This window comes from Melospiza georgiana, chromosome 16, assembly GCF_028018845.1.
Source record: "Melospiza georgiana isolate bMelGeo1 chromosome 16, bMelGeo1.pri, whole genome shotgun sequence".
Lineage (NCBI taxonomy): Eukaryota > Metazoa > Chordata > Aves > Passeriformes > Passerellidae > Melospiza > Melospiza georgiana.
The window spans coordinates 14,894,826-14,922,749 of NC_080445.1; the positions used below are offsets into that span (position 1 = coordinate 14,894,826).

General features: G+C 63.2%; 3 protein-coding genes across 6 annotated transcripts in view; all 3 read left to right on the plus strand.

Moving 5' to 3' along the window:
- WDR90 (WD repeat domain 90) overlaps window positions 1-731 on the plus strand; it is a 38,683-nt gene extending 37,952 nt beyond the window's left edge. For all 3 annotated transcript variants that reach the window (XM_058035261.1, XM_058035262.1, XM_058035263.1), the window contains one exon: window positions 473-731. In XM_058035261.1, coding sequence (XP_057891244.1) covers window positions 473-630 — 158 coding nt within the window. In that variant the 3' untranslated portion in view covers window positions 631-731. The remainder of the gene's footprint in view (window positions 1-472) is intronic.
- Window positions 732-936: 205 nt separating this feature from the next.
- Window positions 937-15,790, plus strand: RHOT2 (ras homolog family member T2). 2 transcript variants are annotated; one of them, XM_058035276.1, is made up of 19 exons: window positions 937-1,000; window positions 1,277-1,330; window positions 2,755-2,836; window positions 2,943-2,986; window positions 4,922-4,975; window positions 5,290-5,342; window positions 5,986-6,094; window positions 6,492-6,593; window positions 7,146-7,244; window positions 7,630-7,738; window positions 8,017-8,137; window positions 9,640-9,724; window positions 10,872-11,017; window positions 11,098-11,198; window positions 11,271-11,401; window positions 11,787-11,867; window positions 12,047-12,169; window positions 12,311-12,513; window positions 13,968-15,790. In XM_058035276.1, exons 2-19 carry the CDS (start codon window positions 1,298-1,300, stop codon window positions 14,083-14,085), a joined length of 1,794 nt encoding a protein of 597 aa, XP_057891259.1. In that variant the 5' UTR covers window positions 937-1,000; window positions 1,277-1,297; the 3' UTR covers window positions 14,086-15,790. The 2 variants fall into 2 exon arrangements, with proteins under 2 accessions (XP_057891259.1, XP_057891258.1); XM_058035275.1 differs by having other exon boundaries at window positions 942-1,000; window positions 1,272-1,330.
- A 4,088-nt stretch (window positions 15,791-19,878) lies between these two features.
- On the plus strand, window positions 19,879-27,807 carry RHBDL1 (rhomboid like 1). Its single transcript, XM_058035285.1, has 8 exons — window positions 19,879-19,989; window positions 23,708-23,866; window positions 24,039-24,263; window positions 25,484-25,632; window positions 25,716-25,828; window positions 26,063-26,163; window positions 27,258-27,318; window positions 27,387-27,807. Exons 1-8 carry the CDS (start codon window positions 19,951-19,953, stop codon window positions 27,656-27,658), a joined length of 1,119 nt encoding a protein of 372 aa, XP_057891268.1. The 5' UTR covers window positions 19,879-19,950; the 3' UTR covers window positions 27,659-27,807.
- Window positions 27,808-27,924: the final 117 nt, after the last annotated feature.

Sequence of the window (27,924 nt, forward strand, 5' to 3'; positions counted from 1 at the left end):
CCATTTCTGCAGCCTGTGAGGCAGCAGGGACCTTCCCACAGTATGGGTACAGGCAGGACCCTGCTCCTGGCAAGGGCACCTTCCTCCTGGAGCAGTTTGGGTCTGTCTGTCCTGTGTCACTCAGCTCAGCAGCAGGGAGAGAGCCTGGGGAGTGACTGGGAACGGTGCTTCTGGCTGGGAGAGGACAGGGGCTGGGGGTGACTGGGAATGGTGCTTCTGGCTGGGAGAGGACAGGGGCTGGGGGTGACTGGGAATGGTGCTTCTGGCTGGGAGAGGACAGGGAGGGAGGCTGAGAGGGAATGGTGCTTCTGGCCAGAACAGGACATGAAAAGGGGGTAGGAGGTGACCACAGATGGTGCTTCTGGAAGGGACTAGAGATGGAGAAGGTCTGTGAGTGACAGGGAATGGTCTGGAGGGCGATGGGGGCCAGTGGGAGGCTCCTGGCAGAGCCCTGAGCCGCTGCTCTCCCCAGACCGGCTGCTGCGGCTGCAGCCCTGCCCCGCCGGGACCCCGCAGGACTACGCCGGCCATGACGACACCGTGCACCTCTGCCGCTTCGCGCCCTCGGGCCGCTGCCTCCTCACGGCCTCGCACAGCGCCGTGCTCGTGTGGGAGCTGCCGGGCGCCTGAGCCGGGCTGGCCCCGCACCAGCGACGCTTCTCCAGCAGGACAGGCCCCGGCTCCGGCCGCAGCCAGGCCCGAGCCGCTCCCTCACGGCTGCAGCGGCTGGCCCGCCCGCGGCCCCGCCCGGGCCTGGAATGTGTGTCACGGCCCCGTTCGCCGTTTGTTGCCGTTGAACGTTTTGTTTTCGTTAATAAACCATCCAAAGACCAAGGCTGGAGGTCTGTGTATGCTGGCGCCGCCAGGGGGCGCCGCGCTGCCCGCGCCTCTCTGCGCCGCCGCTCGCTGCTGCGGCCGGAAGCGGGGGGGGCCGGGCCGGGCCGGGCAGGCGGCGGCGCCGCCATGAAACGGGACGTGCGGATCCTCCTGCTCGGGGAGGGTGAGGGGGGCACGGGCACGGGGCCGGGGGAGGCTCCTGCAGCCCGGCAGGGGGCACGGGGAGCCGGGGGAGAGGGTTCTCCTGCAAGGGAGGAGCGAGGGCGGGCAGGGGGCCCAGGCGGACCCCCCGTCACAGGCGGGACCAAGGGACAGACCGGGCCCGTCATTGTCACCGGGCGATCCCGGCTCCGGACGTGGCTCCCACCTGCCGCTGGCCCCCTCAAGCTCTGCCGTGCCGGTGCCCATGTCAACGTCCTCCCTTTATTTCCTAGCCCAGGTGGGGAAGACGTCCCTGATCATGGCTCTGGTGGGAGAGGAGTTTCCTGAAGAGGTGAGTGGGGAGGGGACGCGCACGGCCCCAGCCCAGGCCCCTCGCTGGGTGGGACAGCTCTGTCCCAGTGTCCCCGCTGGAGGTGGGACTGGGTGGGACAGCTCTGTCCCAGTGTCCCTGCTGGAGATGGGGCTGGGTGGGACAGCTCTGTCCTCAGTGTCCCCGCTGGAGGTGGGACTGGGTGGGACAGCTCTGTCCCAGTGTCCCCGCTGGAGGTGGGGCTGGGTGGGACAGCTCTGTCCCAGTGTCCCTGCTGGAGATGGGCTGGGTGGGACAGCTCTGTCCCAGTGTCCCCGCTGGAGATGGGCTGGGTGGGACAGCTCTGTCCCAGTGTCCCCGCTGGAGGTGGGACTGGGTGGGACAGCTCTGCCCCAGTGTCCCCGCTGGAGATGGGACTGGGTGGGACAGCTCTGTCCTCAGTGTCCCTGCTGGAGATGGGCTGGGTGGGACAGCTCTGTCCCAGTGTCCCTGCTGGAGATGGGGCTGGGTGGGACAGCTCTGTCCTCAGTGTCCCTGCTGGAGATGGGCTGGGTGGGACAGCTCTGTCCTCAGTGTCCCTGCTGGAGATGGGCTGGGTGGGACAGCTCTGTCCTCAGTATCCCCGCTGGAGGTGGGACTGGGTGGGACAGCTCTGTCCCCAGTGTCCCAGCTGGAGGTGGGACTGCCTGGGAGGTGCTCGCAGCTCACGGGGCTGGTTCAGGTGAACTCAATGAGGACCGCAGGGAACTCCAGCTGGGGTGGTGTTTTTCTCAGTTTGTGCTCTGATTCCGACCTGGGGGCTGATCCTGACTTGCACTCTCTCTGCCCTGAGGAGGGTGTTGGTGCCTCCCAGGGCCCCCCTTGCTGCTGCTGGGGGTCTCTCACCAGCACAGCAGGGCTGGCACCACCACAAAGCCCTTGGAAGGGGCAGCTCCATTCCCTGCCCGCTGCACCCTCTGGAGATGGGTTTGGTGCTCTGAGCAGCAGCATCCAGCCAGATGTGCCCCTCAACATCTGGCTGCCACAGCATAGTTTGGGTAGGGAAATGGGATCAGTCTGTCCAGGCACATTTTCCCTGAGCTTCAGGTGGTTTCTCCTGCTGCCCATGTGTGCCCTCCATGGTGTTGTGCTGGGCAGCATCAGGTCAGGGGTTTGAGGGGACCAGCCCTGCACCCCTTCTCTGCTCCCAGCCCAGCCCAGAGGAGCCCAGGGAGTGTCCAGGGTTTATCTCCACCGGGATCAGGAGCTTGGTGTGAGGGAGGCAGGTGGAAGTTCCACCTGGAGGCCACTGCCTGTGCCAGGGCTGGAGTGCAGGGGGCTGCTGCAGCCTGGTGGGCCAAGAGTGATCCGTGATCCACAGCTCATCCTGCCCTGGCAGTGGCCAAGGCTCTGAAGTCCCTTGTCACCTGTGCTGCTTGGCTGGAGGGGGTGTGCTGCCTTTGCAGGTGCCCCCCCGGGCAGAGGAGATCACCATCCCGGCCGATGTCACCCCTGAGAAGGTCCCCACACACATTGTGGACTACTCAGGTAGGGCCCTGTCCTGCCTGGCTTCTCCCCTTCCCTGCCTGCCCGAGGGCTTTGGGACGGGGTGGCCCTGCCTGGGCAGCTGGTGATGGCTTCATTCCCCTTGCAGAGTCGGAGCAGACGGAGGAGGAGCTGCAGGAGGAGATCGCCAAGGTGAGCAGGGCTGGCCGGGACGGGCACAGGAGGCTGTGGTCCCCAGGGGACACATGGCTGCTCCCCTCCCCTCCCTGTTAGCCACCCAGAGAGGCACAGGCAGTTGGTTATCCATGGATTAATGCTCCTGGTTTGTTTAGAGGCTTGTTTAATCCTGCTCTGTCTTGTAAGCTGTTGTGTGTGGCTTGTCCAGGGCCTCCGGGGAGCCTCCAGAAGGCGAGTAGTGGGGGCAGCTCGCTGCCCACGGGAGGAGGAGGAGGAGGCAGGAGCAAACACTGTGCTCTCAGCCTCAGGATATTCCCCACAGACTCAGAAGAGGGAGGAGCAGTTGCTGGGTTTGGGCAGGACCCCTGCTTAGATCCCTGTGGCTGCCTGATGAAGCTGTGGCACAGAGGAGTTAATCTGGGAGCTGGAGCTGCAGGCGAGCACTGGGCAGGGAGGGATGAGGGAGCCCTCAGAGCAGCCATGGAGGAATAATTAAGTTGTCTGGCTGGGTTGGACCCAGCTGCTCTTTGCCCTGGGATTAACCTTGACTCTGCAGACATGAGGACCTTTTAATTATGGATAATAAAACCATTTCTCTCACGTGAGCAAAGCTGTTTAATCTCCCAACCCCGGTGGCTAACAGTCGAGAAGGTGGGCACGGGGGTCCTGCTCCCTCCACCCAGACAGCAGGAGTACACAGAAGCTTTAAATGGCTCCAGGAAATCCTGCCTAAACCCTTGTGTGTCCTCGGATTAGCATTAAACTCTCTGCTGAAAGGACCAGTGATCCCTCCTGTCTGCTTCCGATAAAGCCTCGGTGCTGGCCCTGTCTGCAGGGGTCAGGAGGGGAGGAGAGCTGGGGCATGGCTGCTGTGAGGGGGGTCTGGGCCAGCAGGCGTGGGAGCAGCAGCTCCTGAGGCAGAGGAACTTCTCCCAGGAGCTCCTGAGGCAGAGGAACTTCTCCCAGGAGCTCCTGAGGCAGAGGAACTTCTCCCAGGAGCTCCTGAGGCAGAGGAACTTCTCCCAGGAGCTCCTGAGGCAGAGGAGCTGCTCCCAGGGGCTCGAGGGCTCGTGCTGAGGGCACGGGGGGCTGTGTACGTGTCCGTGCTCACGTGCGCTCAGCCCAGCGCTTCCCTGGCAGCTCAGGCAGCATTCCCTGCTGCCCTGGCATTCCCTGCTGCCCTGGCATTCCCTGCTGCCCTGGCATTACCCTGCTGCCCTGGCATTCCCTGTTCCCCTGGCATTCCCTGCTCCCATGTCATTCCCTGCTGCCATGGCATTCCCTGCAGCCCTTGCATTCCCTGCTGCCCTGGCATTCCCTGCTGCCCTGACATTCCCTGCTTCCATTTCATTCCCTGCTGCCCTGGCATTCCCTGCTGCCCTGGCATTCCCTGCTGCCCTGGCATTCCCTGCTTCCATGGCATTCCCTGCTGCCCTGGCATTCCCTGCTCCCATGTCATTCCCTGTTCCCCTGGCATTCCCTGCTGCCCTGGCATTCCCTGCTCCCATAGCATTCCCTGCTGCCCTGGCATTCCCTGCTCCCATCGCATTCTCTGCTGCCCTGGCATTCCCTGCTGCCATGGCATTCCCTGATGCCATGGCATTCCCTGCTGCCATGGCATTCCCTGCTGCCCTGGCATTCCCTGCTGCCCTGGCATTCCCTGCTCCCATTGCATTCCCTGCAGCCCTTGCATTCCCTGCTGCCCTGGCATTCCCTGCTGCCATGGCATTCCCTGCTGCCATGGCATTCCCTGCTCCCATGTCATTCCCTGCTGCCCTGGCCTTCCCTGCTGCCCTGGCCTTCCCTGCTGCCCTGGCCTTCCCTGCTGCCCTGGCATTCCCTGCTGCCCTGGCATTCCCTGCTGCCCTGGCATTCCTTGCTTCCATGGCATTCCCTGCTGCCACAAGTGTGGCAGGGACCCCTCACCACCCTCTCCTGTTTCTCTTGCAGGCCAACGTGGTCTGCATGGTGTACGATGTCACCAAGGAAGCCACCATTGACAAGGTAATGGGTCCCCACCATGGCCCTGCTCCAGTGCTGGGGTTTCTGTGCTGCCCTGTGGTGTGGGCACGTACTGATGGCCCCTAGCCCTGTGGGATTTTGGGTCAGAGATTCTTGCTAGCAGAAGCTGAGTCCCACCCAAGGTTGTTACTCACAGCAGGACAGCAGGCTTGTTGCATCCCGGTGCTGGCACCCAGCATCCCTGGGGCTGCTCTGCCTGCTGGTGTGAGGGGATGCTGGGGAGCAGATGGCTGCAGGGAATGTTCCTGCCTGCCTGGAGCTGTGCTCACAGCCCTTTCCCTCTGCTCACCTTCCAGATTCGCACAAAGTGGATCCCCATGGTCAACGGGGGACTTGAGAAGGGGTCCAGGTACTGTGTGGGGTGCAGAATTGGGGGGTTCTGGGGGCTGTGGGGTGCCCACCATCCTCACCTCCTTCTGAGGGTACTGAGAGCAAACCAGCTTTGTGGTTTGATCCAGGCTGGGTTGAATGGGAGCCATGGTCTAATGGGGGTGTCCCTGCCTATGGCAGGGCGTGGGATGGGATGAGCTTTAAGGTCCCTCCCAACCAAAACCATTCCAGGACTGTGGTTTGTGGCCAGACCACTTAGAGCAGAAGCACAGGGGCACTTTCCTCCACCAGAGATCCCGTTGAGGCAGGGGGTCACTGAGGAGGGATCCTTCTCCCCCCGTGATCTCAGGCAGACAGGCAGGGAGAGGAGGCTGCCAGGGGGGTGTGGGAGCACAGAAGCTTTAGTTTGTGTGTGGATCTCTTGGGCAGAAGGCTGCTGTGCTGGATTAAAGGCTCCTGAGCATATTGTTGCTGGGTGAAAGCATAAGCAGGATCAGGCAGTCTGTTTCTCCAGATGGATGCTCCCGGCTGTGGGAGGCAGGAAAGCTGCTCTGGACCTTGCAGAGGAGAGCTGGGGCCTCCCTGACCTGCCCATGGGAGCACCAGTGGCTGGCACAGTGCTGGGAGGGCTGGCCTCACTCGTGCTCTGTGTCTTCTCCTAGAATCCCCATTATTTTAGTGGGAAACAAGTCTGACCTGCAGGTGGGCAGCTCCATGGAGGTCATCCTGCCCATCATGAACCAGTTCTCGGAGATTGAGACCTGTGTGGAGGTGAGGGGGCTGGGGGGTGTGCAGGGCCTCCCTGAGGGCTGGGAATGCTGGTTTGGTGGGAGTCAGGGATCCCCTGTGCTCCTGGAGGGCTGCCCTGATGGTGTTGCTCTACACAAGTCCAGGGGTTGAGAGCCTGTCCTTTGGCCTTTCTGTCCTTTAACCCCTTGCCAAGGAGCAGCTTTCTGAGTCTGCCCTCTGTGGCTCTCTAGTTGGAGCTCCACACAGGCCCTGTTGGTTCTGGGGCTGTGGAATGGGCACAGCAAAGCCAGAACAAAACCCCGGGGATTGCCCCTTTGGATTTTTCCTCATGGTGGAAAAATGTTGCTCTGGGTTTTGAGGCACAGCTAGTCTGGCTGGGGGAGATTGTATCATCCTCTCTCTTCTTCTGAATCCCCAGTGCTCTGCCAAGAACCTCAAGAACATCTCTGAGCTCTTCTACTATGCCCAGAAAGCTGTGCTGCACCCCACTGCCCCGCTCTATGACCCAGAGGAGAAGCAGGTGGGTTCCTGGGGGAGTCTCCTTCCCTCACACTGCTCTGGGCTGGAGGTTTTGGAATGCAGGTGGAGGGTTTGGGCTGGCACAGACTCCTGTGCTCAGTACACCTGCAGGGACTGGGGTGTGTTGGGGCAGAAGCCCTCATGCTCCAGGTTGTGTGTTGGTTGTGGAGGGAAGGCTCAAGAAGAACAATTCCCCATGGATTGTCCTCTCTGACTTTAGATGGGATAGTAGGAAAAATTTCTTCATGGTGAGGGTGGTCAGGCACTGGCACAGGTGGAATGGTGGAGTCAGCATTCCTGGAAGGATTTTAAAGCTCTGTGGATGTGGCACTTGGGGACATGGGCTACTGGTGGCCTTGGCAGTGCTGGGGGAACAGCTGGACTCAGATCTTGGGGCAGTTTTCCACCCTTTATCATTCCATGAGTCCCACCTCCAAGGAGGCTGTGGTACAGGCCTAGAAGTGCAGGAAGGAGCCCTCTGAGTGTGGGGCTGCAGGAGGAAGGGCCAGGCTGTGGCTGGCCCTGGCATTGTCACCATGGTTGGTCCTTGCAGCTCAAACCCGCCTGCGCTCGAGCGCTGACCCGCATCTTCAACCTCTCAGACCAGGACAACAACCAGATCCTCAGTGATGATGAGCTCAACTACTTCCAGGTAGGGTGGCTGCAGAGCTGAGGAGTTCCCCAGTGCCTGGGATTCCCTTTCCAGCAGAGGAGCTGCCCCTCCTGGCACAGCCATCCCGTTCCTGTTTGGTGTTTCTGTGGCACAGCTGGGTGCATCTCTGAGCATGTGGGGCTCCATCTTCCCAAGCTTGGGCTGTTTGCTCTGCCATGGGAAGACCAGGAGGCTCTGGAGGTGCTGAGAGCCCTGAATTATTGGGATGCTGAAGAACAGGGGTTTGGTCAAGGCATAAGACAGAAATCCATGAGCTGGGTGGATTTTCCCTCCCTGAAGCCCCATTCCTTGCCAAGGGAGAGGGGACAGGATTGTGCTCTCTGAGTGCTTTTCTGACAATGGTGTTCATTCTCTTGGGAGGCAGAAGTCTTGTTTTGGAAACCCCCTGGCTCCCCAGGCCCTGGAGGATGTCAAGATGGTTGTGTGGAAGAACACGACAGACGGGGTGCAGGACAACGGCCTCACCTTGAACGGTAACAGCCCAGGGGCTCCCTGCTCCTCCCCAGGGTTGGGGGGATCCTCCTCCCTCAGCACATCCCAGGGGCTGCCCTTGGTCTGAGCCTCCTGGCCTAGTTAGTCCAGGCCTGGTTAGTCCCTGTTGTTAAAGCAAGCTGCTGTGGCTCTCTGAGCCAGCAGTGTTTTCCCAGGGGAAGCATGGCTGAGGGGTGCACCCCTGAGCCTGAGCTGACTCCACTGACCCCTGAGCCTGAGCTGACTCCCCTGTGGCTGAGCCCCCTGGTCTCTCCTGCAGGCTTCCTCTTCCTCAACACCCTCTTCATCCAGAGGGGCCGGCACGAGACCACCTGGACCATCCTGCGCCGCTTCGGCTACGACGACGAGCTGGAGCTGACAGATGATTACCTGTACCCACAGTGAGTGCCCAGGGCTGCCCAGGGGCCACATCCCCCTGGTGCATGGCCCAGCATCCCCAGCACCCTGGCTGCATCCTCCCTGCAGCCCAGGAGCTGCTCTGGGGTCAGGTTCACAGTGCTCACTTTCCCCTGGGGCAGGAGCTGACATGTGGGCTCAGGGACAAACACAGCACGCCTGGGGCTGCTGATTTAGGCAGACAGCAAGGTGGGGAATGAAATGCAGACTTGCCTTGACATCAGCAAGGGGTTCTTGGAGGCTGCTGTGTGCCTGGCTGAGCGAGGCACAGCGGCTGTGTCGGGAGCAGTGAGCTGTCAGCACAGCCCTCACGGCGCATTGTGCAGCTCCCGTCTCCTCTCTGCTCCCTGCCACTCTGGAGATGGGGAGCTGGCAGCAATGGAAGGGTTTGGCTTGGGAGCTGCCTCCTCCTCTTCCCAGAGAGCAGGCTGCAGGGAGGTGACAGGGACACGCTGGTGGATGGCACCCAGGGCACTGCTGAAGCCCTAGGCATGAGGCAGAGCGAGGGCACAGCATCTCCTGGGATGTGCCAGGGAAAGGCCACTGTGCATCCTCAAGGGATTCTCCACTAAATAAAGGGGCTGTGTCAAGGAATAGCCAGGCCTGGAGGCAACAGCTGACCTTGAGCAGGGAGGGAGTGGGGAGCTGTTTCCCCTGGGTGAGATGTGCTCACACACTGCCCTTCATTCAGGGCTTGAGGAGGTTCATTTGGGTGTCTGAACTGCAGAATAAGATATGAAAGATAAAAGGGAGGTTTTAGGTTGGGTAGTAGGAAAAATTTCTCTGCTGAAAGAGTTAGGTTGGGTAGTAGGAAAAATTTCCTAGGTTTTCCTAGGTTTATGTTGGGTAGTAGGAAAAACTTCTCTGCTGAAAGGCACTGGCACAGCTGCCCAGGGCAGTGGTGGAGTCCCCCCATCACTGGAGGGATTCAAAGCTCTGTGGATGTGTTGAAAGCAAAGGGAGATGACCCATCTTTGTTGATCAGCATCGAACTCCAGTTTATTGATCTCACTCACACACTTTTATAGTGCTGTTAATTAAGCTTATACATATTACAAAATCCGAGCTCATCATAGGTCACAGATTACACACCAACCCCTCCTTTTGTTTTCAATACCTGTGGTTTGTTATTGAAACCAAGATTTGTGTTCTCACCCTGATATGAAAGTTCTCAAGGCCTCCATGTTTGTCAACTTTTGCTTTCCCAAAACTTATCCAAGGACAAGATATTTACTTGTTATTAAAAACAGTCTGAGAACTTCTGCTGTTTACATAAACATGCCTGAGAACTTTTGTTGTTTACAGAAACAGGCTGTGAGAATTTGCTCCTCACAGCTGCCTTTTAAGCCATCTCTGAGCAAAATTCTCCAGCATTGATGTGGCACTTGGGGACATGGGTCAATGATAGCCTTGACAGTGTTGGAGCAGTTGGACTCAATCAGAGAGGGCTTTTCCAACCTAAGTAATTCCATGCTTTTCCCAACAGGATCCGTGTGCCCCCTGGCTGCTCCACAGAGCTCAACCACTTGGGATACCAGTTCCTGCAGAGGCTCTTTGAGAAGCACGACAAGGTGGGCAGCAGGGCAGGGGCTGCAGGGCAGGGGCTGCACAGCTGTGCTCCCCTAACCACCCCTCTGTGCCAGGGAGCCCCAGGGAAAGGCTTTCCTCTGCCACAGCATTCCCTCTTTGGAGGCTGTGGGAGCAGGAAGAGGCCACAGCATGCTGTAGGTGGTCTGATGGCCTGTCAGGGACGTGGGGTTTGGTCACTACTCTGGGCCAAGAGACAGTTTGGACTTTGAGGGACTGGGTCTGAGTTGGCATCAAGCTGGCATGGCCCTTGTGCCTGGCTGCAGCAGGCAGGGAGGCAGGGAATTGGGCAGGGAGGGAGTTGAGCAGGGAAGCAGAGGATTGGGCAGGGAGGGAGGGAGTTGGGCAGGGAGGGAGTTGGGCAGGGTGGCAGGGAATTGGGCAGGGTGGCAGGGAATTGGGCAGGGAGGCAGGCAGGGAAGCGGGCACAGCTGCTGGCCAGCAGCCATGGACCAAACACCAGCATCTGCCAGCCTGGTGGAGGGCTGCCAGGCTGGAGAGAGGGAGAGAAAGCAACACATTTGTGCCAAACTCAGGCTCTTGGAGAGTGGGAGAAAGGGATGTATTGGATCAGCATGCACCTGCTCGGACTGGCTATTCAAATGTTGATGTGCATCTGGGGAATGGCAGCTCTGTGACATCGGGGAGTGGCTCAGGAATGGCAGCAGAGAGTGGACACACATCCCTGTGTGTCCAGATCAGCTCTGTAGCCATGGGGAATGGCAGAACTGAACGGATGCACATCCCTGGGTGCCCAGGTGCCAGCAGGTCCTCCTCAGGCACAGCAGCCTGAGTGCTGAGTGCTGTGGAAGGCCAGGCTGGCCTGATGCATGCTGCTGTGGGACTGCTGGCTCCAGGAGTGCCAGCAACAGCAGCTCAGGGCTGTGGGGTGGGCGTGGACAGTCCTGCCTGGCTGCAGCTGCAATCCCATGGCCTGTTTGCTGCTGTGCAGTGCTGGAGTCCCTGAGGCTCTGAGCTCGCCCAGCTCCGGCCTCGCTGCGGCCGATCGATCCTGCCATTGACAGATCCCTGTGACAGTGCACAGCAGGGAGGTGGCCCGTGTGGCAGGGCCCCCCGTGGGCACAGGCTGGGCCCTGCCTCCCCTGGTGACTCCCCTGTGTGTTTTGGCAGGACCAGGATGGAGCCCTGTCGCACACAGAGCTGCAGAACTTCTTCAGCGTGTTCCCCTGCGTGCCCTGGGGCCCCGAGCTCTACAACACGGTATGCACCACTGATAAAGGCCTGCTTTCCCTGCATGGATTCCTCTGCCAGTGGACGTAAGCTCAGTCCCTCTCCCTGGCCCTTGCTCACCTCACTGAGCCCTTGCTGACCCTGCTGCTGTGCTCTGTCTCTGCAGGCTCGTGGCTTACCTGGACGTGCGGCACTGCCTGGAGTGCCTGGGCTACCTGGGCTACCCCATCCTCTCGGAGCAGGACTCCCAGACCCAAGCCCTCACAGGTACAGCCATGCCCTCCCCTTCTGTCACAGCTTGGGTCCCTCCTGGCTCTCACCACCCTCTCTTGCTGCCAGTGACCCGGGAGAAGAGGATTGACCTGGAGAAGGGGCAGACCCAGAGGAATGTGTTCCTGTGCAAGGTGCTGGGAGCGCGGGGCGCAGGCAAGTCTGCCTTCCTGCAGGCCTTCCTCGGCAGGAGCCTGGCGGTGAGTGGCTGCTCCCTGCCTGGCCACGCTCCCAGGATGGAGCAGGAGGCACAGCTGGGGGTCCTGGAGTGATCTGTCCCTTGGTGGCACCTCCCTGCCCCTGGCCAGGCCCCTCTGTGTGCTGCCCTCCCTGCCCATGCTCCACATCCCCTCCATGCTGGTGGCTTTGGTGTCCTTATTGTGGGTAAAGCAGTGGCTCTGCTCCCTCTGCTTGTCCCTTTCCCTGCTCTGACCTGACTTTCACTGCCTGTTAGGAGCAGCCCCACATCCCATGCCAGGCCCTGGCTGCCCTTCAGGCCAGGGGGGCTCAGGGCAGTGTGAAACAGTCCCTCACCCAGCACTGCTTGGGTCTCCACAACCTGAGATGCTGTTTTCCTTGTGACAGGCCCAGAAGGAGAAGCCAGGAAAGCCATCCCTCTACACCATCAACACAGTGCAGGTCAATGGCCAGGAGAAGTACCTCATAGTAAGTGTGGGAGGGCAGGGAATTGTGCCTGGCTCTTGGCATGGCTGGGCTGTCCCCATACCCTGGCACATGGGGCTGGGCTGTGCCTGTGGCTGTGCTGGCACTGTCCTTGTGCTGCTGTGAGGAGCAGCTGAGCCCTGGGACCCTGCAGTGCCACCTTGCTGTCCCCTGTGCTGCAGCTGTCCGAGGTCAGTGCTGACAGCACCTTCTCCAAGCCGTCGGACACCGCCTGCGACGTCGCCTGCTTCATCTACAGCCTGAGCGACCCCAAATCCTTCAGCTACTGTGCCAGCATCTACAAGGTACCTGGCAGGGACCCTGGGGGCCTTCACAGGGGTCCTGGGCAACCCAGGGGTCCTGTTAGACCTCACCAGGGGCACAGGGGACATCAGCCTCTCCTGGGGTTGGTCCCTAACCCCTCGCTGGGGTTTCTGTCTCTGCAGCAACACTACGTGGACAGCCAGATCCCCTGTGTGTTCGTGGCCTCCAAGACAGACCTGCCAGAAGCCAGCCAGCAGCCAGGGCTCTTCCCAGCTGAGTTCTGCTACAAGCACTGCCTCCCTCCACCCTTGCCCTTCTCCTGCCACAGCCAGGGACCACCCAGCACTGCTGTCTACACCAAACTGGCCACTGCTGCCACCTTCCCGTTAGTATCCTTCCCACGGGGGGCTGTGTCCCAGCCCTGCCTCTGCCACACGGCTTTTGCTTTGGTTTCTCTGCAGCTTTTGGTGTCATCTGGGGCATGCAGTGACAGGACAAGGGAGGATGGCCTTAAGCTGAAGGAGGACAGGATTAGAGGGGATATTGGGAAGGAATTGTTCCCTGTGAGGGTGGGCAGGCCCTGGCACAGGGTGCCCAGAGCAGCTGTGGCTGCCCCTGGATCCCTGGCAGTGCCCAAGGCCAGGCTGGGCAGGGCTGGGAGCAGCCTGGGACAGTGGAAGGTGTCCCTGCCCATGGCAGGGGTAAAATGAGATGAGCTTTAATGTTCCTTTCCAATCAAACCATTCCAGGATTCTGTGATTCTGTGATCTGCTTATACAAATAATTGAAACAGAAAAGCCACTTCTTCTCTAATTGCAGAGGGGGGAGGTTTTCTGCTGCCTGTGTGTATGTCTCTGGCAGATTTAGTAGATAGATCCTGCCACAGGAGTGTTTATTTTTGAAGCCTAAGATAAAAAATGCTGAAGAGGAGTAGCCAGCTTAGTTTGCCAAGGCCCACGGGGGGGGGTGGCAGCTATTTTCTCCCGATGAGATGGATCAGGCTGGAAAAGAGGTCAGTGAAGCCAGACCTCTGTCACACAGAGAAACTGCACCCCAGAGGGGCTGGGAGTGGGGCAGGACAGCACCAGGCTGGTCACAGGAGGTGAGGGGGGCTCTGAGGAGAGAGGAGGCTCCCTGTGAGTGGAATCACTCTGCTCCAGGGCTGGGCAGGGCCAGCACAGCTCCAGGGGCCGAGCCCTGGCGGGGAGAGCGTGTGGGAGCGTTGGAAGGCAGGATGGGATTACTAGTGAGTAGTTTTCCCTCCAGCTTCTTTTCAATAAACAACTTTATTTTTAGAGCTGACGCTTTTTTTTTTTTTTTTTTCCCCTCTGCAGTATTAAAATTTAAATATTCTTAATATATCTTGGGGTATGTGGTATAAATAAATAACAGCGTAATGGAGGGCCGGGGATTGGCTGTGCTCCCCCGATGTAGTGGGGAATGAATTATGGATGGAGGCAGAGAGAGGAGAGGAGCTGTTAGTGCAGGCCAGCACGTGCTAGGGGAGGGGATGTGTACCCTGGGGCAGCACCAGGGCCTGTCCCTCGCTGCCCTTTGGTCCCTGTCACCAGTGTCCCTGTGGTGGCATCCTGGGGAGTTGCAAAGGCAGCCTGACCTAGAAAGACACATACCTGTCTAATTATTGAGGTGTTGGAGAGCTGTTTCCAGGGCAGGGGAGGGGACAGCCACATCCATCCCACAGCCCCGCCTTGGCTTGGTGCTGATGCTGGGTGATGAGAATCTCAGATTCTCACTGGGCTCACCCTCCTGGCACTCCCTGTGTGGGGTGGGAGCACCAGGACAGCCACACTCACCGGCTTCTTGTGTGTTTGCTTGCAGGCACCTGAACGCCGTGGAGCTGGGAGTCGCGTCCTTCTGGCTGCGGGTGGCGCTGGGGGCGGCGGTGACGGCGCTGGTGGGCTTCACCCTGTACCGCCTGCTGGCCAAGAACAAGTGAGAGCCACGCCCCGCTGCGGCCCCGTGACACCAGCTCCGTCCCCAGCGACGCCCGGAGGGGCCCCGCCTCAAGCTGGCCCCGCTAGGAAATCCTCCTTTGCCCCCAGCCTGGATTGCAGGAGCAGTGAAGCCAGACCTCGCAGCACCAGCAGGATCAGCCCTGGCACCGGGCAGCCTCAGCCCGTGGCCTCCTGGCCCCCGTGGGCACAGGGCTGGCAGCTCTGCCAGGAGAGCTCTGCCTCACCAGCGGCTGGAGGGTCACCCTCGTCTTTTATTCTGTTCAGTTTTTTTAACGCTTGTTTTTAAGCTCAAACACGAGTGTTTCAGTGTCTGTTGGCCTGGGCACATCCCCTCCCCTGAGGGCTGTGCTGGTGCCCTCAATTCTGGAGGGCACAGCGCTGCCGGGGCCCCGGGGAGCTCCAGCAGCAGCTGAGCTGTCAGATGAGCTCACGGCTGCAGCTCCCTGGGGCTCAGCTCCAGATCCTGTCCCGGTTTCCCTCAGCCAGGGCTGGCACAGGGAGCCAGGGAGGGAGGGCCAGGCCCTGACACCCCCAGCCCAGTGTGAGGGATCAGCCTGGCCCCTCCTGCTGGGCCACAGGGGCTGCTCTCCTGGCCTGAGGGGACACAGTGATCACCAGGGTTTGTCCTGAGCTCCTTTCTGTTGTTTCTACACAAAGATCTTGTGAGTCCTGCAGCGTGCCAGGCTCTGGGTCCATCCACTCTCCTTTCCTGGCTCCCGTTTGGCCCATCCCCTCCCCACCCTGGCCACCAGTATTCATGGCCAGCAGTGTTTGCAGGGCTCTGGGAGCCCTGGTAAGGACTGGGAGGGCATTGGGTGCCCGCTGTGTGCCCGGTCTGTCCCTGGCAGTGCCATCACTGAGCTGGTACCACGCTGTGCCCTAGGCCCTGTGCCCTGCTGTCCCCTCAGTGGGGCCCTGTCCAGAGCGTGAGGCTCTGGGCATTGCATCTCCTGGCACCACTGGAAGCTCCTTCCTGTCCTGTCCTGTCCCCTGCCCACACCTGAGCTGGTTTCATCTGCTGGGACTGAGCTCAGTCCCTGTGTGCAAGTCCCAAAGAGCCAGGCCAGCACCATCCCTGGGTTCCTGGGGAGCCTGGATCAGCCCTGGCTGTGCCACCAACCTGGCTGTGCCACCAACCTGGTCGTGCCACCAGCCTGGCTGTGCCACCAGCCTGGCCATGTCACCAACCTGGTCATGCCACCAGCCTGGCCATGTCACCAGCCTGGCAGTGTCACCAGCCTGGCCTTCCCCAGCACGCTCAGGGTCAGTCTCCAGGCAGCTGCAGGGGCAGATCCTAGGGTAGCACCAGAGCTGCTTTTTCTGTGTTTTGTCTATTTAAATGTTTTATGGTGGCCTGGAACCAGCGAGGGGATGGAGGAATCGCTGGGCAGCGCCAGTGTCTCTCCTTGGGACGGTCCCAGGGTGGTGTCCCCATCCTGCTGTCCCCAGCTCTGCGTGTCCCTGCCTGTGCTGGAGCTGCCCTGCCAGTTGGGCACACGCTCAGTGCTGGTTCCTGGCACTGCCAGGGCCAATCTCTCGTGCTCAATGTCCTCCTCTGTGCCCACCGTGCGTGGCTCTGCCAGCCGGGCCCGTGCCTGGCGTTGGTGTCTCCCTGCTCCACATCTGCTGGAGCTGTAATGTTTTAGGTTTGTTCTCTACAGCAAAATAAATTTTTACACACCTTGAGCTTGCACACCGTGTGCTGTATCCCCTGGGGAGCAGGACCCCTGTCCCTGTCACCCAGGCAGGGGGAGCAGGGCCACCCTGAGGGCACTGACAGGGATTTAGGGCCTGGTGTGGTGGCACAGGGCTTGGGGCTGGCCAGGACTCCTTGGTGCTTGGGGACACAGATCCTTGTGCCAGTGCCAGCCAGGGTGCAGAGCCAGGGGAGGAGGTGATGGATCCCGTGGTTTCTGCTCAGGATCCGTGGGAAGGGGGAGCTTTGGCTGCCCTGGGAGCTGTGGTCTCTGTGCCCATCCCTGTGTGGGGTTTGGGGCTCCCCACTTCCCTGCAGTCACTTTTCCCCTGCACCTGCACCTCCCCTCCCCTCCCTGCTCCTGTTTTCCCGTGGCAGATTTTCCCTCAGCTATTTCTGTCCCTGCCTCAGCCACGGGCGCTGGGCACAGGCAATGTGGGCACAGGCAGTGTGGGCGCAGCCGGAGGAAAGGATTTTCCAGAGCCTCTGCACTGGATGGGATCGGGCTGCTCCCACATGGGGGGGATCCTTGTGGGGTGGGAGGGGAGACCCTTCCCACAGGGCCAGCCAGGGGACAGGGAGGGTGGGGACACAGCCGGGGGACGGGGACAGTGGGGACACAGCCAGGGGACAGGGACAGTGGGGACACAATCAGGGGACAGGGAGGGTGGGGACACAACCAGGGGACAGGGAGGATGGGGACGCAGCGGCGCTGCGGTGCGGGCAGAGGGGGCGGTGCAGGCGGACGGGACACGCGGGGCTCCCCGGTGACTCCAAACCAGGCTGGATCCCCCGGGAGCCGCGGCCCACGTGCCCTGCTGGGTATTCACAGCTCTGCCGTGCGGGGCACGGGCGCTGTGCTGGCACCGACGCGGGTGTGGGGCTGGGCACACGCCTGGCACCGCCATGGGACACCAGGGAAGGGTCTGGCAGGGCTGGGCAGCCCAGAGCTCCCCGGGCACCTCAGTGGGGCTGAGCTGCAGCTCTGGGAAGTGGGGACGGTACCAGGGATGGGTCCTGGGGACACCCCTGCCTGCTGGGGACCCAGGGGAGCCTGGCCTGGGTGACAATGGGCATGTCCCATAGCGGTGCCAGCTCCAGGGACCCGGTGCCAGGCTGTCCATGAGCACTGTGCCGGGGCAGGGGACAGCACTGGAGGCTCCGTGGTCCCTGTGCCATGGGGGGCGTACCCGGGCTGTGCTGGCCTGGGGGTCAGGGACAGGATGGAGGGAATGTTTGCAATCTGTGCCAGATTCAGCAGGCAGCTGGTGCTGGCGTGCTGGTGTCCATCCCGGGACACTGGTGTCCATTCTGGGATGCTGGTGTCCATCCTGGGACACTGGTGTCCATTCTGGGATGCTGGTGTCCATCCTGGGACACTGGTGTCCATTCTGGGATGCTGGTGTCCATCCTGGGACACTGGGGTCCATCCTGGGACACTGATGTCCATCCTGGGATGCTAATGTCCATTCTGGGACACTGGTGTCCATTCTGGGATGCTGGTGTTCATCCTGGGACACTGGTGTCCATCCTGGGATGCTGGTGTCCATCCCGGGACACTGGGGTCCATTCTGGGACACTGGTGTTCATCCCAGGACACTGGTGTTCATCCCAGGACACTGGTGTCCATCCCGGGACACTGGTGTCCATCCTGGGATGCTGGTGTTCATCCTGGGACACTGGTGTCCATCCTGGGATGCTGGTGTCCATCCCGGGACACTGGTGTCCATTCTGGGACACTGGTGTTCATCCTGGGACACTGGTGTCCATTCTGGGACACTGGTGTCCATCCCGGGATGCTGGGGTCCATCCTGGGATGCTGGTGTCCATTCTGGGATGCTGGGGTCCATCCTGGGATGCTGGTGTCCATCCCGGGACACTGGTGTCCATTCTGGGACGCTGGTGTCCATTCTGGGATCCTGGTGTCCATCCTGGGACACTGGTGTCCATTCTGGGATGCTGGTGTCCATCCTGGGACGCTGGTGTCCATCCCGGGACACTGGGGTCCATTCTGGGATGCTGGGTGTCCATTCTGGGATGCTGGTGTCCATTCTGGGATGCTGGTGTCCACTCTGGGACACTGGTGTCCACTCTGGGATGCTGGTGTCCATCCTGGGATGCTGGTACTGTACCAGGATATGGATTCCTCACACAGGGTGCAGCTGCACAACCAGGTACCAGGATGTGGGTACTGGAACACATGGACCTGTACTGGGATGCAGCACTGGAAATGGAATGCAGGTTTCCATTGCAGGTGCAGGTCCTGTACTGGGACACAGGGATCACAGCAGGGACACGGAGCTGGATGCAGGCACCCACAGCAGGATGCACAGAGCTGCTCTGGGATGCAGGAACTGGGCCAGGCTGTGGGCACCAGTACTGGGATGTGAGTGCCCATACTGGGATGTAAATACCACACTGGGAAGCAGCTGTCACACCCAGAGGCAGTCACCACATTGGGGTGTGGGTACCAGTACTGGGATGCAGGTTCCCCATACTGGGATGCAGGTTCCCGTACTGGGATGCAGGTTCCCATACTGGGATGCAGATTCCCATACAGGGATGCAGGTTCCCACACTGGGATGCAGGTTCCCATACTGGGATGCAGGTTCCCCATACTGGGATGCAGGTTCCCATACTGGGATGCAGATTCCTGTACTGGGATGCAGGTTCCCGTACTGGGATGCAGATTCCCATACTGGGATGCAGCTTCGCCATACTGGGATGCAGGTTCCCATACCGGGATGCATGTTCCCATACCGGGATGCAGGTTCCCGTACCGGGATGCAGGTTCCCATACTGGGATGCAGGTTCCCGTACAGGGATGCAGGTTCCCATACTGGGATGCAGGTTCCCATTCTGGGATGCAGGTTCCCATACTGGGATGCAGGTTCCCCATACTGGGATGCAGATTCCCATACCGGGATGCACGTTCCCATACTGGGATGCAGATTCCTGTACTGGGATGCAGGTTCCCCATACTGGGATGCAGGTTCCCCATACTGGGATGCAGATTCCCATACTGGGATGCAGGTTCTCATACTGGGATGCAGGTTCCTGTACCGGGATGCAGGTTCTCATACTGGGATGCAGATTCCCATTCTGGGATGCAGATTCCCATACTGGGATGCAGATTCCCACACTGGGATGCAGATTCCCACACTGGGATGCAGGTTCCCATACTGGGATGCAGGTTCCCCATACCGGGATGCAGGTTCCCCATACCGGGATGCAGATTCCTGTACTGGGATGCAGGTTCCCATACCGGGATGCAGGTTCCCATACTGGGATGCAGGTTCCCACACGGGGATGCAGGTTCCCATACCGGGATGCAGGTTCCCATACTGGGATGCAGGTTCCCGTACTGGGATGCAGGTTCCCATACTGGGATGCAGATTCCCATACCGGGATGCAGGTTCCCATACTGGGATGCGGGTTCCCATACTGGGATGCGGGTTCCCCATACTGGGATGCAGGTTCCCATACTGGGATGCAGATTGCCATACTGGGATGCAGATTCCCATACTGGGATGCAGGTTCCCGTACAGGGATGCAGGTTCCCATACCGGGATGCAGGTTCCCATACTGGGATTCAGGTTCCCATACTGGGATGCAGATTCCCATACCGGGATGCAGGTTCCCGTGCAGGGATGCAGATTCCCATACTGGGATGCAGGTTCCCATGCCGGGATGCAGGTTCCCGTGCAGGGATGCAGGTTCCCATGCAGGGATGCCCGCAGCCGCGCCGGGATGCCGGCCCCATCCCAGGCTGCCATCGCGGTGTGGGCTCTCTGCCGGTGCCGTGGCCGTGTCCCGGCGCTGCCGGCGGGGCGGGGCGGGGCGGGTCCCGGTTCCCCGCGCGGCGGCGGCGGCGGCGGCGGGGGGTGCGGGGAGGGGGGGGGCGCTGCGCCGCGCGCTGCGGCGGGGGCGGCTCCGCTCGGCTCCGCTCCCGCCCCCGCCGCCGCCGTCGCCCCGCTGCCATCGGCGGCTCCCGGCGCCGCCGCTCGCCGCTCGCTGCCGGGCCCGCCGCAACGCGGGGCTGGCGGGGAGAGCCGCCCCCGCCGCCGCCCCCGCCGCCCGCGCCGCTCCCCTGCCCGGCTCGCCGGCCCCGGGCGCGGGGGAGCGGCGGAGCCCTCAGCCCGCCGGGTGCATGGACAGGAGCTCCCTGCTGCAGCTCATCCAGGAGCAGGTGAGGCCGCCCGGGGGGCACCGGGCACCGCTCGGGGGGGGGCACCGGGCACCGGCCATCGCCACCGGGGCGGGGGTGCCCGCACGCTCCGGGCACGGCTGCGCTCAGCGGGCACCGCTGCCCACCCAGGGCGGGCACCGCGGCCGTGCCATCCTCGCCAGCGCCCCTCGGTGCCCCCCGTGACGGCCGCGGGCACCCCCGCCCGGTGCCGCTCATGGCACTTGTGGCCTCTCCCTCCGGCAGCGCCGGCTCCGATCCTGCCCGGGGCGCCCTCAAGGACGGGGGTGCCGGGCACGGAGCGGCGGCTCCGGGTGCCGGTGCAGCCCCGGGGGTGCCTCGCTCGGGGCCGCGGGCGGGGCGGGGGTCTGCGCCCACCCCCGTGACCTGATTGCGGGACGAGGCCGGGGAGCATCGGGGGGGCTCTGCCCGCGCCTCGGGGCGGCCCCGAGGGGCTCCACCCGCCTTTCCCCGGCCCCACTGAGCTCCATCGCCTCGTCCCTCCATCCCCACCCAGCCCCGGCCCGGCTGGCGGCTCTGCCCTGGGCACGGGGAAGGAATTTCAGGGAAATGAGCCGATCCCCGCTCGCCCCCCGCTGTTGCCGTGACCTTGGCTGGGTCCCCAGCCCGGAGCCGCGGTGCTGTCCCCCGTGTCACCCCCTCGGGCACAGGGGCTCCGTGTGAGCCCGAGCTCCCCGGGAACGAGCAGCCTCATCCCCGGGAATGAGCGGCGCTGGGAGGGCCGGGCTGGGATCGGGCCCTCCTGGGCGGGAGGAGGGTGCCAGTGAGGTTGGCATGGGGGGAGATGCACCCCAAAAGCAGAAAGGGGCTCCCTGGCTGCTGACAGGGCTCTTGGTGCTCCTGGGGCCGGTGCCTCAGCGTGTGCCAGGTCCCGGCGTGACAAACACACACGTGGAGCCTGTGGGGCGCTGGTTGTGGGGCAGGGGCACAGGTGGCACCAGGGCGCTTCCACTGCTCACGGCTGGGGCTGCTCCCGTGGGCTGGCGGCTGCTGAGAGGCTGAAGGTGCTGCCTGCACCCCTCATCCCACCCTGTACCCCTCATCTCACCCTGCACCCCTCATCCCACCCTGCACCCTCATCCCACCCTGTACCCCCATCCCACCCTGCTCCCCTGATCCCACCCTGCACCCTCATCTCACCCTGCACCCTCATCCCACCCTGCACCCTGATCCCACCCTGCACCCCTGATCCCCCCCTGTACCCTCATCCCACCCTGCTCCCCATCGTACCCTACTCCCTCATCCCTCCTTGCACCCTTTCATCCCGCTCTGTACTGCCCATCCCACCCTGCTCCTTCATCTCCCCCGTACCCCTCAACCCCCCCGTACCCCTCATCCCACCCTCCACCACCCATCTCACCCTGCACCCTGCAGCCTGCACCCCCATCCCACCCTACTCCCTTATCCCACCCTGCACCCCCATCCCACCCTGCACCCCATTCCAGACCCCCCTGGTGAAGAGGCTGTGGCTGTTTCCTGCCGGGGACCAGGGAGGGACGGGGTGCCCACCCTGCAGGGCACGGCCCCGTGTCCCGGCTCTCCCTGTCCTGCCCGTCCAGGCTGCGGCTCCTCTCCCACATTTCCCTCCCACGAACCCCACACGACCTCGGGGTGACCGCAGGGGCTGCGCTCCGCCCGGGGGTGCCCCCTCCCCATCTGCGCCCTCCTGTGCCACCCCGGCTCCCTGTGCCCAGGAGCGGCCCCGTGTGGGGCACCCCGTGCTGGGCGCTGTCGGGGTGCCCGGCCCGCTCCAGGACCCCGGGATGGCACACGGAGCCCCCAGATGGCACACGGAGCCCCCGGGATGGCACACGGAGCCCCGGGGATGGCACACGGTGCCCCAGGGATGGCACACGGAGCCCCAGGGATGGCACACGGTGCCCGGGGATGGCACACGGTGCCCGGGGATGGCACACGGAACCCCCGGGGATGGCACACCGAGCCCCAAGGATGGCACACGGTGCCCAGGGATGGCACACGGTACCCCAGGGATGGCACACGGTACCCCGGGGATGGCACACGGTGCCCAGGAATGGCACACAGTGCCCAGGGATGGCACACGGAACCCCCGGGATGGCACACGGAGCCCCAGGGATGGCACACGGTGCCCGGGGATGGCACATGGAGCCCCGGGGATGGCACACAGTGCCCCAGGGATGGCACACGGTGCCCGGGGATGGCACACGGAGCCCCGGGGATGGCTCACGGTGCCCCAGGGATGGCACACGGTGCCCGGGGATGGCACACAGTGCCCGGGGATGGCACACGGTGCCCAGAGATGGCACACGGAGCCCCGGGGATGGCACACGGTGCCCCAGGGATGGCACACGGAGCCCCAGGGATGGCACACGGAACCCCCGGGGATGGCACACGGTGCCCGGGGATGGCACACGGAGCCCCAGGGATGGCACACGGTGCCCCGGGGATGGCACACGGTGCCTGGGGATGGCACACGGTGCCCCGGGGATGGCACACGGTGCCCCTGGGATGGCACACGGTGCCCAGGGATGGCACACGGTGCCCCAGGGATGGCACACGGTGCCCGGGGATGGCACACGGTGCCCCAGGGATGGCACACGGTGCCCGGGGATGGCACACGGAGCCCCAGGGATGGCACACGGTACCCCGGGGATGGCACACGGAGCCCGGGGATGGCACACGGAGCCCCAGGGATGGCACACGGTACCCTGGGGATGGCACACGGTGCCCCGGGCCGGGCGCGGTGGATCCAGCGGCAAGGGCGGCGGGAGGAGCGGGAGGAGGAGGAGGAGGAAGAGGCTGTGCCAGGGCTGCGCGTGTGTTTAGCTTGGTGCCTTCCTGGCTGGCAGCGGCTGGCGGCGAGAAATAACTGAGTGGGAGATGCTGGCTGTGCCCGGGGAGACGGGGACAGCGCAGGCACGGGCAGCAGCGTGGCACAGGGGGCACGGCACGGGGCACAGGGCACAGGGGGCACGGCACGGGGCACGGGGCACAGGGCACCTCTCGGGGCACAGCGCGGGGCACAGGGCACCTCTCGGGGCATGGCCTGGGGCACAGGGCACCTCTCGGGGCACGGCACGGGGCACAGGGCACCTCTTGGGGCATGGCACAGAGCACAGGGCACCTCTCGGGGCATGGCCTGGGGCACGGGGCAACTCTTGGGGCACGGCACAGGCAGCAGCGTGGCACTGAGGGGGCACGGCCTGGGACACAGGGCACCTCTCGGGGCACGACTCCAGGCACAGGGCACCTCTTAGGGCATGGCATGGAGGACAGGGCTCCTCTCGGGGCACAGCACAGGGCACAGGGCCCCTCTCAGGGCACGGCACAGGGCACGGGCACTTCTAGGGGCACAGCACAGGGCACCTCTCGGGGCACAGCACAGGGCACAGGGCACCTCTTGGGGCACGGCACAGGGCACAGGGCCCCTCTCAGGGCACGGCACAGGGCACGGGCACTTCTAGGGGCACGGCACAGGGCACCTCTCGGGGCACAGCACAGGGCACAGGGCACCTCTTGGGGCACGGCACGGGGCACAGGGCACCTCTTGGGGCATGGCACGGGGCACAGGGCACCTCCCAGGGCACGGCCCATGGCGGCTGCAGTGCCCGCACAGAGGCAGGGACAGCAGCCATGGTGCCAGGGGCACCGGGAGGTGTGCCCGGGCGAGCAGGGAGGCACAGCCCTGGCACCGCGGTGATGCCCCGCGCCGTGCCCGCAGCTGGACCCCGAGAACACCGGCTTCATCGGCGTGGAGACCTTCGCCAGCCTGGTGCACAGCCATGAGCTGCCCCTGGACCCTGCCAAGCTCGACATGCTGGTGGCCCTGGCACAGGGCAACGACGAGGGCCAGGTCTGCTACCAGGAGCTGGTAGACCTGGTCAGTGCCGGGCACGGGGGGACGGGCACGGGGCGGGTGCCAGGGAGGGGGGCGGGGGGTGCCCGGGGGTGGGGGTGGCACTGCGGCCTCGGGGCGGTGGCACCGGGGGTGGCAGCGGGGGTGGCAGCGGGCCGGGGGTCCCGAGCTGCCGCGGGCACGGCTCTCCCCGCAGATCAGCAGCAAGCGCTCCAGCAGCTTCAAGCGCGCCATCGCCAACGGGCAGCGGGCACTGCCCCGCGACGTGCTGCTGGACGAGACCGGCCTGGGCATCTACAAACGCTTCGTGCGCTACGTGGCCTACGAGATCCTGCCCTGCGAGATGGACAGACGCTGGTACTTCTACCAGCACCGCAGCTGCCCCCCGCCCGTCTTCATGGCCGCCGTCACCCTCACCCAGGTGCGGGCACGGGGCTGGCACGGCCGGTCCCGCTGGAGAGCTCGGGGAGGGCACGGGGTGAGCCTGGCTGTGAGCTCCTGGGCACACAGATGGGCATGAAGGGATGGGTGAGCCTGGGTGTGAGCTCCTGGGCACACAGATGGGCATGAAGTGGGCATGAAGGGATGTGTGACCCTGGCTGTAAGCTCCTGGGCACACAGAGCTGGCATGAAGGGATGGGTGAGCTCCCGGGCACACAGATGGGCATGAAGGGATGGGTGAGCCTGGGTGTGGCATCTCTGGGCACACAGATGTGAATGAAGGGATGTGTGACTCTGGGTGTGAGCTCCTGGGCACACAGATGGGCATGAAGGGATGGGTGACCCTGTGTGACCCTGGGTGTGGCATCTCTGGGCACACAGAGCTGGCATGAAGGGATGGGTGAGCTCCCGGGCACACAGATGGGCATGAAGGGATGGGTGAGCCTGGCTGTGAACTCCTGGGCACACAGATGGGCATGAAGGGATGGGTGACCCTGGGTGTGGCATCTCTGGGCACACAGATGGGCATGAAGGGATGGGTGAGCCTGGCTGTGAGCTCCTGGGCACACAGATGGGCATGAAGGGATGGGTGAGCCTGGCTGTGAGCTCCTGGGCACACAGATGGGCATGAAGGGATGGGTGAGCCTGGCTGTGAGCTCCTGGGCACACAGATGGGCATGAAGGGATGGGTGAGCCTGGGTGTGGCATCTCTGGGCACACAGAGCTGGCATGAAGGGGTGTGTGACCCTGTGTGACCCTGGGTGTGGCATCTCTGTGCCCACGGGGGTGGCTCAGAGCTGGGGCAGTGGGGCTGGCTGGTGCCAGTTGTGCTGTTCTGGTGCCCATGGATGGGCTCTGCTGTGGGGTGAGGGTTGGTGACCCCCCTGGTGATGCCCTGGTGTCCAGGGTGGTGCTGGGGACAGAGGGGATGGGTGACCTCAGTCACGGTGCCCTTGTGCCCACGGATGGCACTCATGGAGAGGCTCAGATCCAGGGCAGAAGGGATGGGTGAGCCCAGCTGTGATGTCCTGGCACCTCTGGGGCACTCACCCGGGGGTGAATGGATGGAGGACCCTGTTTACGATGCCCTCGTGCCCACATGTGTGACCCACACCCGGGCAGCAGGGATGGGTGACCCCAGCTGTGACACCCCGGTGTTCGTGGGGTGCAGGGGGGTGACAGCCACGGGGTTTGTCCCAGATCATCGTGTTCCTGTGCTACGGGGCCCGCCTGAACAAGTGGGTGCTGCAGACCTACCACCCCGAGTACATGAAGAGCCCGCTGGTCTATCACCCCGGGCACCGTGCCCGCGCCTGGCGCTTCCTCACCTACATGTTCATGCACGTGGGGTAGGTCCTGCCCGGGAGGGGACACGGGGACAGCCAGGCCTGCACAGGCTGAGCCCCCCCTGTCCCCTCCTGTGCCCGGGCAGGCTGGAGCAGCTGGGGTTCAATGCCCTCCTGCAGCTGATGATCGGGGTGCCCCTGGAGATGGTGCACGGCATCCTGCGCATCAGCTTCCTCTACCTGGCCGGGGTCCTGGCAGGTGGGTGCTGCCATGGGGGGCACTGTCCTGTGCCCCTGTCCCCATCGCCCTGTCCGTCCCTGTCACCAGCCCGGGGAGGGGCACTCTCCTCTGAGGGGCACTCTGAGTTTGGTGGGGATGCTGGGCTCTGGCTGGGGGCTGGGGGGCAAAGCAGGCTGTAATTAATTAATGTAGGCAGTAATTAATTAGTGCTGTGGGGTGAGGCCTCATGCTGAGCCCTGTCTGTGCCCCCAGGCTCCCTCACCGTCTCCATCACGGACATGAGGGCGCCCCTGGTCGGGGGCTCGGGGGGAGTCTACGCCCTCTGCTCTGCTCACCTCGCCAACGTCGTCATGGTCAGCCAGGGGACAAGGGGACACTGGGGGGGGGACAGGGGGACAGGGGGATGGCTCTGTAGGGTGGGCAGCAGGGTATGGGGTGCCTTGCAGTGACCACGGGGGTGGGAACTGTCTGCAGGCTGATCAGGGTGCTGGGACATTGGGGGGGATGCCATGGGGTGGCTGGCACTGTGGTGGGCAGCAGTGGTGGGGGGATGCTGTGGGTGGCATTAGGGGTGGCATTAGGGGTGGCACTGTCGCAGAGGGACACCTTGGGTGACATCATGGGGTGGGTGTGGGGGGGGGGAGGAGCTGGGGCCTGTGGGGGCTCCATGGAGCATTCCAGGGGCTCTGGCAGAAGCACCTGACTCAGGGCTGGAGCATCACTGGTGCCAGCCTGTCATCCATCCATCCATCCGTCCATCCATCCATCATCCATCCATCCATCCATCCATCCATCCATCCATCCATCCGTCCATCCATCCATCCATCCCTGTCCATCCATCCATCCATCCATCCATCCATCCATCCATCCATCCCCCATCCATCCATCCATCCATCCATCCCCCATCCATCCCTCATCCATCCATCCATCCATCCCTCGTCCATCCATCCATCCATCCCTCATCCATCCATCCATCCATCCATCCCTCGTCCATCCATCCATCCATCCATCCATCCATCCATCCGTCCATCCATCCGTCCATCCATCCATCCATCCATCCCCCATCCATCCATCCATCCATCCATCCATCCATCCATCCATCCATCCATCATCCATCCATCTATCCACCCATCCATCCATCCATCCATCCATCCATCCATCCATCCATCCATCCATCCCTCCATCATCCATCCATCCATCCATGCATCCATCCATCCATCATCCACCCATCCACCCTTCATCCATCCATCCATCCATCCATCCATCCATCCATCCATCCATCCATCCATCATCCATCCCTCATCCATCCCTCCATCCATCCATCCATCATCCATCCATCCATCATCCATCCATCCATCCATCCATCCATCCATCCATCCATCCATCCATCCCTCATCCATCCATCCATCCCTCCATCCCCCATCCCTCTCTCTCTCCGTTCCCGCAGAACTGGGCCGGGATGCGCTGTCCCTACAAGCTGCTGCGGATGGTCCTGGCGCTGGTGTGCAGTGAGTACCGCCCCCCGCTCCCCCGGCCGCGCTGCCCGGCCCGGGCTCAGCCCTGCCCTGTCCCGCAGTGAGCTCCGAGGTCGGTCGCGCCGTCTGGCTCCGCTTCTCCCCCCCGCTGCCGGCCTCGGGCCCCCAGCCCAGCTTCATGGCGCACCTGGCGGGGGCCATCGTGGGCATCAGCATGGGGCTGACCATCCTGCGCAGCTACGAGGAGAGCCTGCAGGACCAGTGCGGCTGGTGGGTGCTGCTGCTCTCCTACGGCACCTTCCTGCTCTTCGCCGTCTTCTGGAACATCTTCGCCTACGACCTGCTGGGGGCACAGATCCCCCCCCCGCCCTAGCCCGACCCCGCGGCTGATTCGGTGTCCGAGCCCCCGCTGGAGGGGCTGGGGGGGTCCCCGCGCGCGACATGGGGACAGGCCGCCCCCCGCCCGCCTGTCCCCTCGGTGCTAGCGATCGCGCCGCCCCCCGGCCCGGGCTGCGCCCCCCGTGTCCCCGCCGCCCCCCGCCCGCCGCACCCCGTCCCCAAAGGAGCTTCAGCCCTGCCCCGGCACCGCCCGCGCCCCCGGGGTGCCCGCAGGGCTCGGAACGCGCCCCTCGGGAGGGA